The sequence below is a fragment of the Ochlerotatus camptorhynchus genome, unplaced genomic scaffold (genome assembly GCF_037179485.1).
Source record: "Ochlerotatus camptorhynchus isolate MF236.1 unplaced genomic scaffold, CSIRO-AGI_Acam_v1.1 ptg000327l, whole genome shotgun sequence".
Classification (NCBI taxonomy): domain Eukaryota; kingdom Metazoa; phylum Arthropoda; class Insecta; order Diptera; family Culicidae; genus Ochlerotatus; species Ochlerotatus camptorhynchus.
This window is the reverse complement of record NW_027040815.1, coordinates 284,895-303,385: the sequence shown is the minus strand read 5'-3', so window position 1 is coordinate 303,385 and position 18,491 is coordinate 284,895. Positions and strand designations below refer to the sequence as shown.

Sequence of the window (18,491 nt, the reverse complement as noted above, 5' to 3'; positions counted from 1 at the left end):
CATTTTATGAGTTTACCTACTTTACTTCGAATTGGGCACTTTTTCACCCATTAATGGGTGCTTGCCAGTTACAGTGTAGTTTGAGAGCTTTTATTACGCTTCAAAGCTGAAATTGTAACAAAGTTCACTGATAAATTGAACTATTCCCATTTTGCTTGAAATTTAATCAATTTGACATTAAACTCAGTTTAATCATATCGAATGATTAAAAAATAAGCATCTGATATTAATCCCGGTTTAATCATGGTTGATTAGATTGTAGATTATCTGTTTTTGAATAAATTTTAATCATTTTAGATTCTATTTTAATAATTTTTGATTGAATTTTAATCTTTTTTGATTATATATCAGTATTCAAAAAGAATAAAATTTAATACTGGAAAGATTATTTCGATTTTAATCATGCATGACTATTGCCGAAGTAATCATGGCTCGGACTCAATAAGGTGAAGCGGGAAACTGCATACTTTTTAAGCTTTTATGATTTAATTTATCTTTGAGTGTTTATTTAACAATATTGCAAAATGTTATTGAAATGCAAATCTTACAAAACAGTGGGCCTTATCCACTTTGCAGGCCTCCAGAGAATGAGGTTATGTAGTTGGGAATTCTGTGTCTCACTAAAGTTATTAATATGTAATAATTACTTGTCAAAAAGCTAATTATTGTTACTTACATATGATGTGAATGATTGAGATGTACAAAGTTAAAATAATCAAACTATTACAAATTTTTAATAATAAAATAATACGAGGACTCAATCGACGCGTTTCTTTCTTCGCTTTTGACAGCTCTACACTTCCTAGCGGCTAGTGCATGCTCATTCCCGCAGGGCTTCTACACTCGGCAGGGTTGCCGATTCAGCTGCTGCGGTGACATCCTCCCCCGGGTGCATCTTGGCATCTCCCAAGACTGTACTAGAATCGTTGCCTACGTCCAAAACAGCAAGTTTGGACGCTGGGCGCCGCAGCATACCACTGGATGTCCTAACAAAGGCTTGTCGAACTCTTCCTTCCTTGTCCTGGATCACTCTATCTACGCGTCCCCTCACCCATCCATTACGAACGCCATCTTCGGCTATCATCACCAGGTCACCCTCACGCATGGCACGAACTTCGCTGAACCATTTGGTTTGTCGGCGGATTACCGGCAAGTATTCCTTTAGCCATCGTTGCCAGAAAACATCGATCTGGCGTTGAATCTGCCGCCACGTTTCTCGCTGGAACCCAGCGTGATCCTTGATGGTAACCGCAGGCTGCTTAACCCCAGTTGAATTTCCCAGCAGGAAGTGGTTTGGGGTTAGTGCTTCCGAATCTTCAGCATCGAGAGGCAGATATGTCAATGGTCTAGAGTTTACTATGCCTTCCGCTTCCACGACCAGAGTTTGCAATCCTTCCTCATCCAACTTTCCGTCCGAATAAGCCACACCCATTGCTACTTTGACCGACTGAACGAGACGCTCCCACGCACCGCCCATGTGTGGGGCCGCTGGTGGAATAAAATTCCACTTCGTAGAGGCGTTGGTGAAGGTTGCAGATAGTCCCTGGTTGATCTGATCTCGAAGGATTCGCTCGGCACCTTGGAAATTAGTTCCGTTGTCTGAAAAGAATTCTGCTGGTGCTCCACGACGGCTGACAAATCTACGTACACATGAGATAAATGATGCAGTTGACAAGCTGTGCGCTATTTCCAAATGAACAGCGCGCACCGTCAAACAGGTGAATAAAGCAACCCATCTTTTGCAGCTGGATCTCCCTATCTTCACAAGAAGCGGACCAAAATAATCCACTCCAACATAACTGAAGGGACGGACATGATCGGTGAGTCTGACTGCCGGTATAGGAGCCATAGGAGGAATTTGTGGTAGCGACTTGCGGATTTTACAATACTGGCAATTGCGGGAAACCTTCTTCACCACAGAACGGAGTTTCGGGATATCATACGACTGACGAATCTCATTGACAACCGTCTCCATGTTGCCATGCCGATATGTACGATGATACCAATCAATAAGCAGCAGAGTGACTGGGTGATCCTTAGGGAGTAAAATTGGATACCGTGTGTCGTACGGAATATGGCCTGCTGTGCTAATTCGACTATTCTGACGTATTACGCCTTGATCATCAATCACAGGACAATACTGGTATAACACGCTGGATTTTTCTATCATCTTTTGTTCCCCTGTTGGTAGAGTTACATTTTTCGTCAGAGTTAGCAATTCGTCCGTGTACGCCTCATGTTGTACCATTTTCAGAATTGTCACCGTTGCTGCTTGTAGTTCATCCTGTTGAGGGTTTCCAGAGTATTTTTGATGATTTGATCTGGTGTTGTTAACAAAACGTCTCACATAAACCATCATTCTGAGCAGCTTTTCCCAGCGAGAGAATCTTTCGTAGTTGACTACAGGCTTGTATTCTTCGTGGTGCATTATTGACGGCCGCATCTCTTCAGTAGTAGACACTGTTTGTTTCACGGAACGCGGCCACTCTTCTTCTGAAAGCAGCAGAAAATTCGGTCCATGGAACCACTTACTTTCAGCGCTAAAATATGGTCCACTTCCCCACTTGGTCGCTTCGTCCGCTGGATTCAGCTTTGTCGGGACCCATCTCCACTCATCAGCATTAGTAGACTCGAGGATCTCTCCGACCCTATGCTGCACGGAAGGACGGTAGTTGTGCGGATCCGCCAAAATCCACGACAGAGCAGTTGAAGAATCTGTCCAGAGAAACTTCTTGGAGATTTGGACACTGTGGTTGTCTTGAACAAACTTCATCAGTCGGGTTCCCAGCACACAGCCCTGGAGTTCTAGTCTTGGCACAGACAAAGGCTTCAAAGGTGCTACTTTTGCCTTGCCAGCCACAAGAGAGCATTGTGCATATCCTTCGTCATCAATCGTCCGAAAATATGCAGCGCATGAGTAGGCGTTCTCACTGGCGTCAACGAAGACATGAAGTTGGGTGTTAGCGTACGTTTTTCTGGTAGCTTGGTTGAAATAACAACGCGGAATTCGAATAGCTGAAATGCACTCGATCATTTTTACCCATTCTCGCCAAAACTGGTAGGCAGCATCTCCCACTGCTTCGTCCCAATCAGCACCGCTTCGCCACAGATTTTGGATAAGTATCTTACCGTGGATTAGGAACGGTGCTAGCAGTCCCAAGGGGTCATACAGAGTCATAACACACCTTAGTACCTGGCTTTTTGTTGGTCGTCTGTCACTGTCGATGAGTGCGCGAACTTCGTCGCTCATTTGTGTAGAAAAACTGAGTTCGTCGCTTATCGGCGTCCACAACATACCTAGGATGCGTTCAGGCCGTTCTCCATCTATCAAGCTCTTCACTGCTGTCACGCCAGTCGCTCCCAGGGATTGTAGAACGCGTTCACTATTCGACACCCAGCCACGCAAGTTGAATCCTCCGTTACGATGTACCAGACGAACCTGTGCAGCAATATTTTCAGCTTCTTCTTCGCTCTCGAAACTTTCAAGATAGTCATCAACGTAATGACAGTTGATTATGCTGTTTGACGCCTCCGGGTACTGCTCCGAATGCTCCTTCGCGTTCAAGTTTTTTACAAACTGGGCAGAGGCAGGCGAGCATGTGGAGCCAAACATAGCGACGTCCATTACGTAGATTTCTGGTTGACTTGTAGGGGTACGACGAAAAAGAAACCGCTGAGAGTGTTTATCAGCTTCCAGCATCAATAGTTGGTGAAACATTTCCTGAACGTCTGCGGTTACTGCGATTTGATACAACCGAAATCCAAATAGAACTGCAATAAGCGACGTCAATAGATCAGGTCCTTTCAACAGAAACGAATTCAATGATACGCCTTCCACTTTCGCACGAGCATCGCAAATTATACGCACTTTCCCGGGTTTCTTCGGGTTCATGATCGCTCCTAGTGGGACGTACCAGACCTTCCGTGGATTCGCATTCAATAGTTCTTCCGCCGAAGCCTTGTGTGCATATCCCTTATCCAGGTATTCTTGGATTTGGCGATGTAGATTCTCCTTGAGTGTTGAGTTTCGTTCCATACGTCTCTCAAGACATTTCAATCGACACAACGCCAAAGGAAAACTATCCGGAAACTCGATGTCGTCCTGCTTCCAAAGTAATCCGGTCTCAAATCAATCTCCAACGCGCTTTGTTGTACTCTCCAATAGATTCCATGCTCGCAGTTCTTCCTTTGACAAGGCTGCTTTTGACTGCGCCACGCTCACTTCTTCCACGGAGAAATACTGCTTCAATGCTTCGTGTATGTCGCAGTTTGTGGTGCACTCGCACACGTGGAAGTTGTAAGCATCGTTGGAAGAAGCACGTTGTTGTCCGTAAACACACCAACCAAGTCTTGTCTTTACAGCTACCGGACCGGATCCATCACCTTCCTTCACCTTCAATGGTAGAGTGAGCCGCAGATTATCAATCCCAATCAGGAGCTTGGGACTAACATCCTGATATCCTTGCACTGGAACTTGCTTCAGATATTCATATCGTTTTACCGCTTCTTCGAAGTTAAAATTCTGCGAAGGCAGGTTCAGTCGATCGACGGTACGAGCATCTAAAAGCGTAAAGCGTTTGTTTTTGCCCACACCAGAAATCTCAAGTGAAACTTTTTGTGAATTCTTCACGCAGAAAAAATTACCGTCGAAACAAAAATATTTGAGGTAAATTTAAACGTAAATTCAGTTTGTTCTGGCCACAAACATAAACTAGGTTGATTTCAAACGTATTCTACGTTTGAATCCATTGATAATAATGTTTAAAACAAAAATAATGTTACGTTTATTTTAAAAATATTCGTGTTGAAAATAAACGTGAATATTTTTGATTTATTTGAAAACTATATGCAATCAAAAATTAATATGTTTATTTTAAACATGCTTTTCATGTTTAAAATAAACAAACATATTTTGAAATTATTTTAGCATTTGAATGCTGAATAAATCAAAATAAAATGGATAGCAAATTAATGGAAATTCCTGCGATTATGGAAAGTCTGTGGATGTTTGGATCCGGGGGGCCGTCGGGGTGGGTGTCCGATCCGATCCAGTTCAGTAAAACTGGTGAAACTTTGTGATATTAGCGTCATTTTGTCGTTTATGACGCTGGTCCTCATACCGGCCTCTTTCTACGTTTAGTGTTCGGGGATGATCTGTTTTTCTTTCGACGTCGGGTGGGGGGTGAGGATGATATGGGGATCGGTATCAGAAACGACGGATTGCCGTTAATATTGTGATGTTCCACCGGTTTTGTCGAGCTTGGAACATTGCGTGGGTTTCCGGACCCTCTACTTCGGTTTCGCCGCTTGCAGGCCGTTTTCGGTTAAGTTTGCCGAATGTAAACAAGAAGGAAAAAAGGACACGCTAAAAATTGACTACCCAGGTTATGTATTGTTGAAATAAACATGCTTTTGAATTTATTCTAAACATACATATTTTTGTTGAGAACATGTTTGTAATTTACTTTGAACTATTCATATTTTTATTTAATAAACATATATATTTTTAACTTAAATGAACAAAATTTGGTTCCGTGTTCTCGTTCCGCGATGTATTTCCTGTCCAGTGGAGACAGAGAGGTTGTGGATTGCCATTCAGTCCCAATTGTGAGATCAGCTCATTTTCCACTAGAGTAATGGAGGATCCTTCATCAATGAAAGCGAAAACATCAACCGAGCCCGACTTTCCGTAAAGTGTGACTGGAATCACCCGAAAGAGGAGATTAGACTCAAGAAACCGGTGAGCATGGTTCTCAGCAATGATCGGAGATGGAGTGTCAGACTTCTTAGCGGAATGAAGAAGTGGATGATGTCGGAATTGACAACCATCGATATTGCATCGACTGCTGCTACGACACGAACGTCTTCCATGTCCGAACAGACAGTTCTGACAAAGTCTCAGTTCACGAATCTTCCGCCAGCGCTCATCCACGTCGAAGTTTTTGAACGTTTCACATTCGCGCAGATAGTGATCCATCTCACTACAACAAAGACACTTGAACCACAAACGAAGTGACAGACGACTTACTCCGAAGAAATTAATTAAAATAATGTGGTTATCTGTAATAGAATTTTAGTCCACCTTCCGCCCCTCACCGCCAGGTTCGCTAGTATTTTCGTTTTGAATTATTTCATGTTCCTTTTGTGTGCAATGATCTGGCAACTCGAGTTCTCGATCGCGTTGACGGGGTGCTGTTTTCTCACTCATCGAAGGAAATTTTGATTAGAGTGAGAAAGTAAGGAACAGTCAGCGCGGGAACCGTGTGCGTTACTATAGGTGCGGCAGAAGGAATGTAGTCGACTCTTTCGTTCTCACGGTGTTGTTACGCATGGTCCAACGTTACGTCACACTAGATTATACATAAGAACGTCGTGATAGTGAAAGAGCTGACTTGTTTCCTTCCGCCTCACCAATCACATTGAGAAACCGATCAACTTCAACTTGCTGAAACGACATGTCTACCGACTCGACAAAAACTGAAAAACCATTCAGCTATTGGCAAATCAAAGTTGGCACTCGTGGAGAATAGAAGAACTATGAAAGTGATGATGGTTTCAAAATTTTCCACGGGGAAGTATACGAGTGCAATCTTAAAATGCTTTTATTTTGAAAATGGAGCATTTTATTTAAATCTGGTTACTGCTACAGTGGTAGAAAAGCGGAAGTCTATGTTTACACCTAAAAATCTGAAAAGAAATTATGTTTTCTGTATTATATGTCTATTGAGTAGTCCTGAAGTTTTCTACTAACGTAGCACTAACCAGATTTAAATAAAATGCTCCATTCACAAAATAAAAGCATTTTAAGACTGCACTCGTATACTTCCCCGTGGAAAATTTTGAAACCATCATCACTTTCATAGTTCTTCTATTCTTTACGAGAGCCAACTTTGATTTGCCAATGCTCAATCAAACTATCAAAACGTAACATTAATATCTATTAATATACCCTTTCCAACAAGATAACAACATAAAAAATACAATAAAATTTACCGAAGATATTACACAAATAGTGAAAAGTATGATTTAGGTGTGGGGCTCGGAGATTTAAACATATAACTTTCAGCCATTTTGAAAATGTTCGACATATGCGGGAAGTCTGGACATTTCTATGTAGATGATCATATTTTCACATTTTTTGGAATGGATTTCCCAGAAAATAATAAAAGATTATTTATGCAAGTGTTAAATATCACATTTCCGTATACTAAGCGCAACCCTCTCTTAACCTCTCTTTTACGAACGTGTTTTAACAAATAATAGAATGTTTGTATCGAAGATCACTTTTAAATTTGTTTGACTTTTCATTCGTAGCGGTAGATTTGCAAAAGATTAGCAAATTGTTGAGATATTTTTTAAATCTAACACTGCTTCTGAACGCATTGATATTCAATGGCGCTGCACTTTGGCCTATCGAATAAAGAAAAAAATTGATTCCACCAGAGCGCTTTTGGTTTTGAGAATAGCGGGTATAAACATTCATATCAAACATACTTATTTACTTGTTTCAATATCTTTTTAAATAAAGTACCGTACCAAGCGCTTCATTGACTCAAGGTTTCCCAGGTGCCATGAATAACTTTCGAAGCGATCGAATAAATTTCCCCATAAGGCATCAAATACCATTCCCCACAAAGACCTGCTTATGACCCAATGCTGATCCATGAGATCCTCCCTTTATGCCAGAAGGGAAGCGATGAAGAAGAAGCTGTGTGATTTACCTAAAATACATAATTCGCATCGATGCCAAGAATTGTCGCTTGGATAGGCCTATTTTACGGGATCCGGAAAAGGCGTTTCCAAATGCGATTATACGGAGTTGCTAAAGTGTCACGCTACCACGCGCCGTCCTCTGGATGACTTCTGTATCATCAACTGGAGCGACATGTTGGAACACATTTTGCTGCTCGATAGCCCTGATGGATTACATTACAGTAGCATTAAAATAGAGCTACGCGACGGAAAGAACAGTGTGTCGAATAAAATAAATAATTAGTAGAAGAAAAACCTAACAAAACAAAAGAAATTGTAATTTCAAACATTAATAGCAAGCTAACTATTTTTCTTTTGAAATAATCGTCGATGTCTTCTCGGTCGCGGATGACTGTGGTTTTGGTTAGAAGCACGGACTGATGAAATCTGTAGCAACAATTGCCGCCAACAAGCGCGACTCATTGACTGCTCAACATCGTTTACTTATAAGCAAATGTTAACCCGAAGTATTCACCCCTGATAATGTTGGCCCAGATAACAACGAAAGCAACATAATGTCATGCTGTCTGACAACAGGCTCTCACTTTCAATTTTCGTTAGAGAAAAAGAGATAACAGGCGGTACAATCAATAGCATCAACTACTTTAAGCCGAGGGGCGATTCACTTGTGTATTTTCGATTCAGGCCAACGTATTGATGAACGTATTGAAGTATTTTTTATCGAATAAACGTGTATTTTGCGTATTTATGTATTATTTTGCACTTTTTGAATATATGTAATTTTCTGTGTATTAGAAAAATAAAAGTGTATTTTTATGCATTAATGTATTGAAAATCAGTTATAAGTGTATTCTGTCAATTCAGTGTTTATGTTTACCACTCGAACCGATAATCAAACGGATCAAACTCACAATGTTGACGTTTTGTTTGACAAAGGCACAGCACACGCTAACTTTGAAATACCCACTGATGAGTAGAATTTCACCCAATTTAAAGAAAAAAGGCTTAACTCATAAACTCATTAGAGGCTTGACATTAGTTGCGTAGACAGATTTTTGGGATTCTTGAGCCACCCCACCCACCTACGTTGACAATTGTCCATACAAAACTTTAAAAATGTGTATGGGCCGTGGATAATTGCCAACTAACCCCTCCCCCCGTAGTTCATGAACAGCCCCTTACCTCGCTCATTACGCATAAATAAGCATCTGTTACCAAGTCTGTAACGAAGGCGTACGTTACTTATTTGTGGGTCACAACTACTCATTTTTTTTTTAATTTAATAAACGATTTAAGGCACTTTTCTTAAAAATGGGTGAAATCCTACTCATTAATGCATTGTTTTGTGATTCGAGCTCGGATTAAAATATAAAATAATAAATTTACGCATTTTGTCCGAATTCAGCATTTTGATTGTACATATTTCGAATTTTTCGTGCAAATGACGAATTATCGTGTATTTTTATTATTCGTCGAATATTTGTGTATTTTTTCCGAATTTTGTATTTTTTTGCATTTTTTTGAGTAATGACGAGTTATGATGAATTTTTGTGTATTTTTTTCATTCGCGTATTTTCGATTCATTTTTCTTTAAGCTAGTACGTATGAGTAGATAGTGTTGCCGTGAGGTAGAGTCGGTGTATAATGAGTCACGCCAAGAGTGAAGCCAAGTCTACCTATTGAACTGTCAAACCGGCTACCTATCGTGCAAAGTAAATAAACATTACGATGCTATGAAAGATCCACGAAAGGTATTGCAATATAATATAAAATATAATCGAAAAAATGAGCATAAACACGCAGTGAGCGTTAAATTGTCATGGGATACGCTCGGTAATGATTAGTAATGAGAATTTCTACTATTTTTTGTTCAGATTATTTGTCAAAATCACTGATATAATGATTTACTACAGCCGCAATATTTTTTCTCTCGCTAGAAGTCATTTGAAGTTGTTGTAGAAGTCCTCTGTTGCCAAGTGAAAAGAATTGGAATGTTTCGAAAACCGTGATGCAAGTTCAACTGTTTTTCTCTTGGCGTGACTCATTATACACCGACTCTACCGTGAGGTACACTCGAAAATTTCAAATGTAAGTGCGTAAAATCAAATTTCGAGCCGCTCCGTCTGTCACTTCGTTTGTGCTTGAACTGCTTGGGTACAGGAGTTTCCTCTGACGTTTCCGGAGTATGGGAATTCACAAAACCTTTCGGTTTCGCTTTCTCCCGGCTGGGCGTTTTTGCACTCTCCGGCTCGAACAACACCACACTGGATGCGTCCCGAACGATTCCCGCCATATAATTTCCAAATGTTCTCAGATTGACGGACACAGCTGGAATATCACGCTTATATCTAGCCCACATCAGCTTCTGGTCAGCCGGCAACTTGTTCACTAACTCCTGAAGAAGGGTCGGATTAGAGAGATGTGCGTGTTCGTTGGCTGCCTCAATATGCTCGCACAGTGCTTGTACTGCCATCCCGTACTCGATGAGTCCCTCCAGTTTGTCAGATTTCGGAATCGGAATCGATCGCACCTTTTGAAGAAGTGCGTTTATTAGCACCTCCGGTCGACCATACCGCATACGGAGCGTCTCGATGACATTCGGGACAGCTGCCGGCAGCACCAGTCTGTTACGCACCATTTCAAGTGCCTGTCCTTTTAAGCAGCGTTGCAACCGAACCATATTTTCCCCATCCGTGTAACCACATGCCGCAGTGGTGTAGGTGTAGTTTGAAATAAATATCGGCCACTCCGACGGATCGCCAGAGAAAGTCGGAAGGTCACGAGCCAACGACTGCCGCGCTGCAAGCTGCTGATGGGTTGGACCTTGGATCAAGGGTGTTCGATAGTGTTGCGTATTGGACTGGACAAAGGGTCCATGTGGGTTCAGCTCATCCTGGACTACGTGCGGTTGACGCTGCTGCCCATTGGCACCGAAATCAAAGCGCGCGCGATCTCTGCGCTGCTGCTGGTTTGCAGGGGAAAAACTGAAACTGGGGTGTGTGCGATCATCCCGCTGCTGCTTGCTGGCACAAGAATCGAAGCGCGTGCGTTCATATCGCTGCTGTTCGTTGGTATCGAAAACGAGATCGAAATTCACTCCTTCCTCGCGCTTCTGCTTGCCTGCCTCATTACCGGTCGGATGCACTTTAGGTTCGGAAACGATACGCCAATCTTGTTCAGTATAGATTGGTTGGGTTTTCGGAAACGCACCAAGCGATCGCAACGGTTGTCCATTTTCCGCGACAGCACATTCACTTCGAGTCTGTAATTGCAATCCAGCTAGTTGCTGCTTACACTCCACCAATTGACTATGCAGCTCCTGAAGCAGCTTCTCGACTTGTTTCTGTTTCTGCTGGCAATGCTCACGTTGACTTTGTTGACGTTGGCGTTTTAAACCTTCGTTTTCATCACGGGAAATCTCCAGTACTGGCTGCAGCTGCTGGATCTGAGAGGCTGCTAGTGGCTTCATTCCGCCGACCGCGCCTTCTTCCTGTTCCAGGTTACACCGTACCCATTCGTCCACTCTTTTGAGGCTATTTTGCCGACTGACACGACTCTTCAAACTTTCCGTTTGTTCCACCGTCGCATCCAACAACTTTTGTTGTTCATCCAGGAATCTTTTCTGCAGATCTAACTCCAATTGCCGTTTTTCCAGTTCTTGCCGATCCTTCAATCGAGCCATACTTTCGGCCAATTGGGAGCCGCTCCGCCCGGATACTCCACTTTTAAAGGACATGCTGCCATCACTTGCACATTTGATGCAGGTCCACGATCGATCGCTGATGGAATCCGTGACCTTGGCACAAGAGAAATGCCACCAGGAATCGCAAGCGTCGCACTGGACAAAATTGTCCGCATCATCCGGTCTGTCACAGGCCACACAGTTGCTTTCCTCCAACGGGAAAGTCGTTCGAATCTGTTTTGGCATTGTTGTTTTCTTTGAAGATTGTCGCCGGAGGCCAAAGAAAATGCATCCACTGATGTTTGAGAGCTTTTATTACGCTTCAAAGCTGAAATTGTAACAAAGTTTATTTAACAATATTGCAAAATGTTATTGAAATGCAAATCTTACAAAACAGTGGGCCTTATCCACTTTGCAGGCCTCCAGAGAATGAGGTTATGTAGTTGGGAATTCTGTGTCTCACTAAAGTTATTAATATGTAATAATTACTTGTCAAAAAGCTAATTATTGTTACTTACATATGATGTGAATGATTGAGATGTACAAAGTTAAAATAATCAAACTATTACAAATTTTTAATAATAAAATAATACGAGGACTCAATCGACGCGTTTCTTTCTTCGCTTTTGACAGCTCTACACTTCCTAGCGGCTAGTGCATGCTCATTCCCGCAGGGCTTCTACACTCGGCAGGGTTGCCGATTCAGCTGCTGCGGTGACAATAACAGTGTTGTAGAATGGTCGTCCTACACACTTAGATTTTTCTACCGAGATCGGCTGTGCAAATCTCGGCAAAAAAAGTTTTACTGAGATATCAGCAAACATTTCATTTGTTTGCTGAGATTCAGCTAAGCATTATCCGAGACTCAGCAATCAAATGTCACTTTTGCTGAGATCTCAGTGAAACTTATTTTGCCGAGATTTGCACAGCCGATCTCGGTAGAAAAATCTAAGTGTGTAAATCCAACTTTGCTTTTGGTCGCTCACTTTCCCATACCGTTCCATTCTAAAGCCCTACAGTAAAAGTATGAACCGTCAAAATGCACCGCTTTGCTCGATTGGAACAGCTTTTTTCAGTTTTGTGGTGACAGTCGTCCATACTTTTACTGTAGGGCTTTATTCCATTCGCCTGCGGCACCACTCACTCTCATTAGAGTCGGTGTATAATGAGTCACGCCAAGAGAAAAACAGTTGAACTTGCATCACGGTTTTCGAAACATTCCAATTCTTTTCACTTGGCAACAGAGGACTTCTACAACAACTTCAAATGACTTCTAGCGAGAGAAAAAATATTGCGGCTGTAGTAAATCATTATATCAGTGATTTTGACAAATAATCTGAACAAAAAATAGTAGAAATTCTCATTACTAATCATTACCGAGCGTATCCCATGACAATTTAACGCTCACTGCGTGTTTATGCTCATTTTTTCGATTATATTTTATATTATATTGCAATACCTTTCGTGGATCTTTCATAGCATCGTAATGTTTATTTACTTTGCACGATAGGTAGCCGGTTTGACAGTTCAATAGGTAGACTTGGCTTCACTCTTGGCGTGACTCATTATACACCGACTCTAGATTGTACCACATGGCAACACTACACAGAAATTCAAAACAACCCAAAATTAAGTTCTTTTCACTCATCTCCCATGTTCCGTACAATTGGAAGATGGCCGTAAAAGCTCGACGCAGATGTCGCCACTGCATGATGATGATAATGTTGACAGGCTGCATATAAAATTCGTGAAAATTAGCATTAATTCTTAATTTTCATCAAGCCTGCGTAAAATCCTTCCAATATAACAATCGAATTGAAGAAGAAAATGTTTTCACGATCAGACTGATGTGCATCTTTGACTTTTCCAGATGAACTTTCATAAGATATATTCATTTCATTTTACAGCTGCACCAATGCTGCATCGTACATATGATGTAAACAGAAGTAAATTGCTCAATTACTCAAAATAAAGATGATTTGTCATCTTGTTATCACTTTGAAAACCATCTAGCACCATTTTATAGTATGGTGCGTGTTGAGTACATCAAGTTCCGTTACGTTTCCGACGAAAATTGTGAGTATCAATATGTTTACCTTAAAAAAGCCAAAATAAACATTTATTGAATATTTGCGTCCTATACAACCAATTCTCCATTACCACCAGCATGATACAACCTTTCCTAAGTTAATTTTCACTTTCATCTTAGTGGAAATTGCACATATTCACCATTTTCCGAAAAATGCAGCTGCGCAGGAGGTAGCCTCTCCTTGTGGGTGCAAACTTGTTATGCATAATTTGCCATGAAAACATCTCCGATCCACACCGAAATAGTAACAGCACAGACAAACAGACATAACACATTGAATGTTTCTCACTGTAAAACATCGTCGCTAAAACATTACCGCCATCTGTTGAGTACACTGTGGTGGGTAGTACGCTGAACAGATGGCGGTAGTGTGTAAACGTCAAACTCAAGGGAAATGACTATGCGCGCCACAGGTGGTGGTACTACCAACTACGATACTTTTAAATTGACCGTTAAATGCTTGTTCGATGAACAACTTGCGAGTGTTATGTGTGGTACTACCAACTACGATACTTTTAAATTGACCGTTAAATGCTTGTTCGATGAACAACTTGCGAGTGTTATGTCTGTTTGTCTGTGGTAACAGTTAGCTTTCAAACACGTTTTCTTACACGATTCAAGCAAAAGTTTCCACGGGAAATTATTAGTTTTTCATTATAGACCGATTTGCCCCAAAAATCGTCTGTTTTACTTGGAGAATTTGGAAACTATCCTCCTTCTAGTAGTTCTCACTTCGAAATGTTGGTGGCGAAAGCTTGGAAAAGTTTCACTGCAAGACGCCAATAAGCCAAATTTGGGTAAACCGGCTCAAAGTAGTTTGCATTTAAGCACGGCAAAAAAAGTTACCCATCGCTAAGTTATTTTCAATTTTTTCTACCCAAAATTAAGTTCAATTAACTCAAATTTGGGTATATCGCATATTACTCAATTTTGGCTTCTCGTACGGAACTAGACGGTTGAGTCGAATCTTTCGTTCTATTTTTGACAACAATAGCGAGAGAAAATGAAACGGGCTGAGGTCAAATAACTCAAATTTGAGTTTAAAAAACCCAAGCGGTGGGTAGTTTTGTTTTTCTGTGTACTATTGGATTGAACTAGCATTTTCACCAAATGTACTAGAATATTTTGGTTCTATCTCTTTCACTCTACTCAAAACTGAAATGCATAAAAAAATGACAAAATGATACGCACTCTTTGCACACTGTCAAAGAATCATTGTACACAAAATCAGCTTTGTTCAAATCAAAACAAAAAAACTAACCCATCTGGTGGATGATGGCACAAGCTTCCAAGAAAATTCTATTACAGTGAACCACATTATTTAAATGGATTTCTTCGCCAGTAAGTCGTCTGTCACTTCGTTTGTGCTTAATATGTGTACACATAAAACCCATATGTGACCGCACATACTATTCATTTGACTCATTAATTTCATGTGAAGCTTCTTTCGACTGTCCCGAAAACCCTCTGGCTTCCCAGGAAGAATCTTCTAACTTTCTTCAGAAGTTTCTTCCAATCCACCTTCACAAGTTTCTCCTGTCTCCTACAGGAAGTTCCTGTAAATGTTTGCCCGCAGTATCTATCGGATTCTCCTAGAAGTTAATTTCGTCTTCACCTGGAAGTTTCTCTATGAGCTTCCTGCGGAGGTTTTGTTCTTACTTCTATTGAAAGGTTTACCAAGCTTCTTCTAGCTTCTCCTGGAAATGGCTACTTTTGCAATTTTCTTCACATTTCCAAAAAAAATCTGGCTTCCTCTAGAAGCGTCATCTGATTTTCCTGAAGTTTTTTTAAGCTTCACACCTCTCAATATTGTTCTACGAAGATCGTTGGATGTTTTTTCTGACTTTTCTTAGATCTTTCTTCAAACTTCCTCTAGAAGCGCTTCTTTCTTCTTTATCTGCATGTTTCTTCGGATTGATTCAGAAGCTATGATTTTCTTGGAAAAGCCGTTATTCGTCCAAAAGTTTAAATTTTCGCCTTCAAAGTTGATAAAAATTAAAAATTTATTAAAATATTAAATACCGATAAATATTGCGCATTTTACACCAAATTAGACTCCTGTGCAAAAAAATAATTGCACAGAAATATATTCGCACAGGCCAGAAAATTTAAAAATCGAATTATTTGAAAGCAGTAACAGCTTTTGAACATTACTAGCAAGCTACCCTGTAGAATTAAAGCTCTAGAAAGCATTAAGAAGCTCCATATTTATGTGACCAGTTTATGACCAGTGCGAAAATATTACTGTATAGACGAGGCTCGGTAGCTCAGTGGCTCGCTCAGTGGTTACCGTTTCTGCTTACTTAGCAGAAGGTCGGGAGTTCAATCCCAGGCCCGTCCCCTTCCTTGCAATTTTTCACTTTGCCTTATTCTATACCCACTAGATTTTAATGAAAACAAATTCTTCTTTAACACCGATCGCATCACTTACCACAGTGTGGGTCCTGATCTAAAAATAGAAATTGGATGAGTGCGCGCGCGTGTGTGTGTGTGTGTGTTTGTGTATTATAATCGCTCTACCAAAAAACGATCCCTGCGTGTGCGTGCAACCTTTCCCCACATCCAACATCCCAGTGATTTCTCGTGAAAGCGCAGAGGATTTCTCGGTTTTCTTCACAGCGAGTACCACGTCAACACATTCCTTCCCATTCCCTAGTTGACCTGCATTCGGACACGGCCGGCGCTGGTATTGCTAAATATTAGATCTCCAGTTCTTACACATTGAGGATGAATGTTAGTCCCAAACATCATCTGTTGGTTCTCTGTGTAATTGCAGCTGATCTGGTAATAACAGAGCAGCAACCGTGGGCGGTCAATATGATTTGATTTGATTGAAAATATTACTGTATACTTATTTTTAGCACAGAAGTCTAATCAGGTGTGAAATCCGCAATACCGATTTTTTTAAACCTTTGATACCGATAAGCTTGAAAACCATCTGGCAACGTTGGAGAGCGCAAAAATAGGGAAAGTTTTCATTTTGGGAAATCAAAACGCATGCATTGAATCTGAAAATCGTTTATGACCTCTTTATTTAAGAACCGTAAAATACACATATGTTATTTTTTAACTGTCCTGATGCAGTGCGTTTTTAACCGTGAACTCAAACATTTCCTTGTTGATTGATTTTAGATGCTGTATTTCCTTTCTCAATTTAATGATTTCATCTTGATTGTTGGGTATATTCCCATTTGGGACGCTGCTCGTTGCACCTTCTCGGTCATTGGTTGATACGGTATCCCGTACATTTTCCTTTACTTCAATTTCCACTACAAGGTCGTCAATCTTGTCGCTGGGATATACCATCTTCTGGAATGGCTGAAACAGCGGATTAAGTTTAATTTCCTGATCGAACATTGCTTTTGGCGTAAGCAGGAACTGTGCATTGGTGACGGTGCCCTTATGTGGAATGACTCGCAGCTGCTGACGACTTTTGGTGTGCCACAAGAAAACGTTTTCGTCAGCTCCTCCTGATAGAAGAGTTTCTCCGTCTATGGAAACGGAAAGACACGTTACGGCTTTCTTATGTCCAAGGAAAACATTTTTTTGCTGCTGTTTCCGATCTACATGATATTCCTTGATACGAGGCGGTGATAGCAGGTTGAAGCAATATATGGGACCTTCGCTTGTTCCTAAGAACACGCCGGATTCCAGCGTATCCATTGTAACAGAAGATAATGGATCTTGGAAGACCAAGTTCAGTAGCATAGTGCCAGACGATAGGTCGTATACTTTACACGACCGATCGGCAGAAACCGAGCAAAACAATGCTTTCATTCCACCTTTTCCAACAAATACATCTGTAACTGGAAGAGCGTGGTCCGAAAACGAATACAAAGCATTTAGCGATTGTTTCTGATAAACTCGTATGACATAAGACAAGCTCCAGACAAGTACCATTCCATCTTGGCCAGCGCTTATGAAATGAGTCCCATCATCCGTGAATCGAAGAACATTGACTGCTTGGTAGTGTCGGGAAATCGTAGCCAGCATAGCACCAGTGGCGAGCTGATAGACATTGATAGTTTCTTGCACTGCTACGACGCAATATGTACCATCCGGCGACACTGCGACTGCTGTAGGACGACCCGGAAGGATGAATCTAGTAGCAATGGCTTCGTGACGGTTAATGGGCCAAATGTGCAGCATCGGTTTTACCATGTTACCCGTCAAAATGAACTGGTTAGCTATCGTGGCCAAAGTGTGAGCTCCGGGTGCGCCGCCACCCTTGTACGAAATCAGATGCGTTCCCGTTCGTACGTCCCACACGCAGCAGCTCCACAGCTGGTCACTGGAATCACTCGTTACTGCTACTTCCACGCAATCTGACATTTTTTGTCCAGAAATAATCGAATACCAAGCAATTTAACGAAAATTTTCCTGTATTGATCTATCGAAGTTACAGAAATAATGAAGCACGTTGCGAGCAAGAGCATTTTCAAAACAAACCGATAGACCTTTTTGACGTTAAACGTCTTTTTCTATCTAGCACACATGGATGAATGAACGGTTTGTTTTCCCACTAATCTGCTTCCCTCACGGAAAAACGAGTTTATGCATTGATGACTACTTTTTTAACCACTTTTGGGAGCTTGTTCGAGCTGTCATAGAGTGGTTGAAATTTATAGCAAAAAAGTGTATAGAATTTAGACATTTTCAGAGAAAACCATTTTTCAACAAAAGTGTTTAAATTTTATTCACTGGTGGCTGAAAAAAAACTTGGGAACAATTATTTTCCGAAAAGCAGCGGCCATCATTGGCCATCAGCTAGTGAGCTGCAGATTCAGCTGCTACAAGCGTTGTCCGGTACGGTTGGACATGCCTACTGCAATATCCTGTCGCCGTGTGGGATCAGGCCAAAGATATGGCCGGTGCTAATAGTAAGTATATCTACACAGCAAAAAAAAATTACTATCGATCAACGTAATTCAAGCTGATGTATGAAATAATGATGTAATAGCAAAAATCAGATACAACATTACATCAATGGATGTAATTTTGTTCGCA

The 18,491-nt window shown here is 41.1% G+C and overlaps 2 protein-coding genes across 2 annotated transcripts; both read right to left on the bottom strand.

Annotated features, from left to right (window-relative positions):
• Window positions 1-820: 820 nt before the first annotated feature.
• On the bottom strand, window positions 821-1,477 carry LOC135708103 (uncharacterized). The gene has a single exon (XM_065230046.1). The coding sequence runs from the start codon at window positions 1,475-1,477 to the stop codon at window positions 821-823; it is 657 nt and encodes a 218-aa protein (XP_065086118.1).
• Window positions 1,478-16,506: 15,029 nt separating this feature from the next.
• Window positions 16,507-17,931, bottom strand: LOC135708116 (WD repeat-containing protein 18). Its single transcript, XM_065230063.1, has one exon. The coding sequence runs from the start codon at window positions 17,814-17,816 to the stop codon at window positions 16,551-16,553; it is 1,266 nt and encodes a 421-aa protein (XP_065086135.1). The 5' UTR covers window positions 17,817-17,931; the 3' UTR covers window positions 16,507-16,550.
• Window positions 17,932-18,491: the final 560 nt, after the last annotated feature.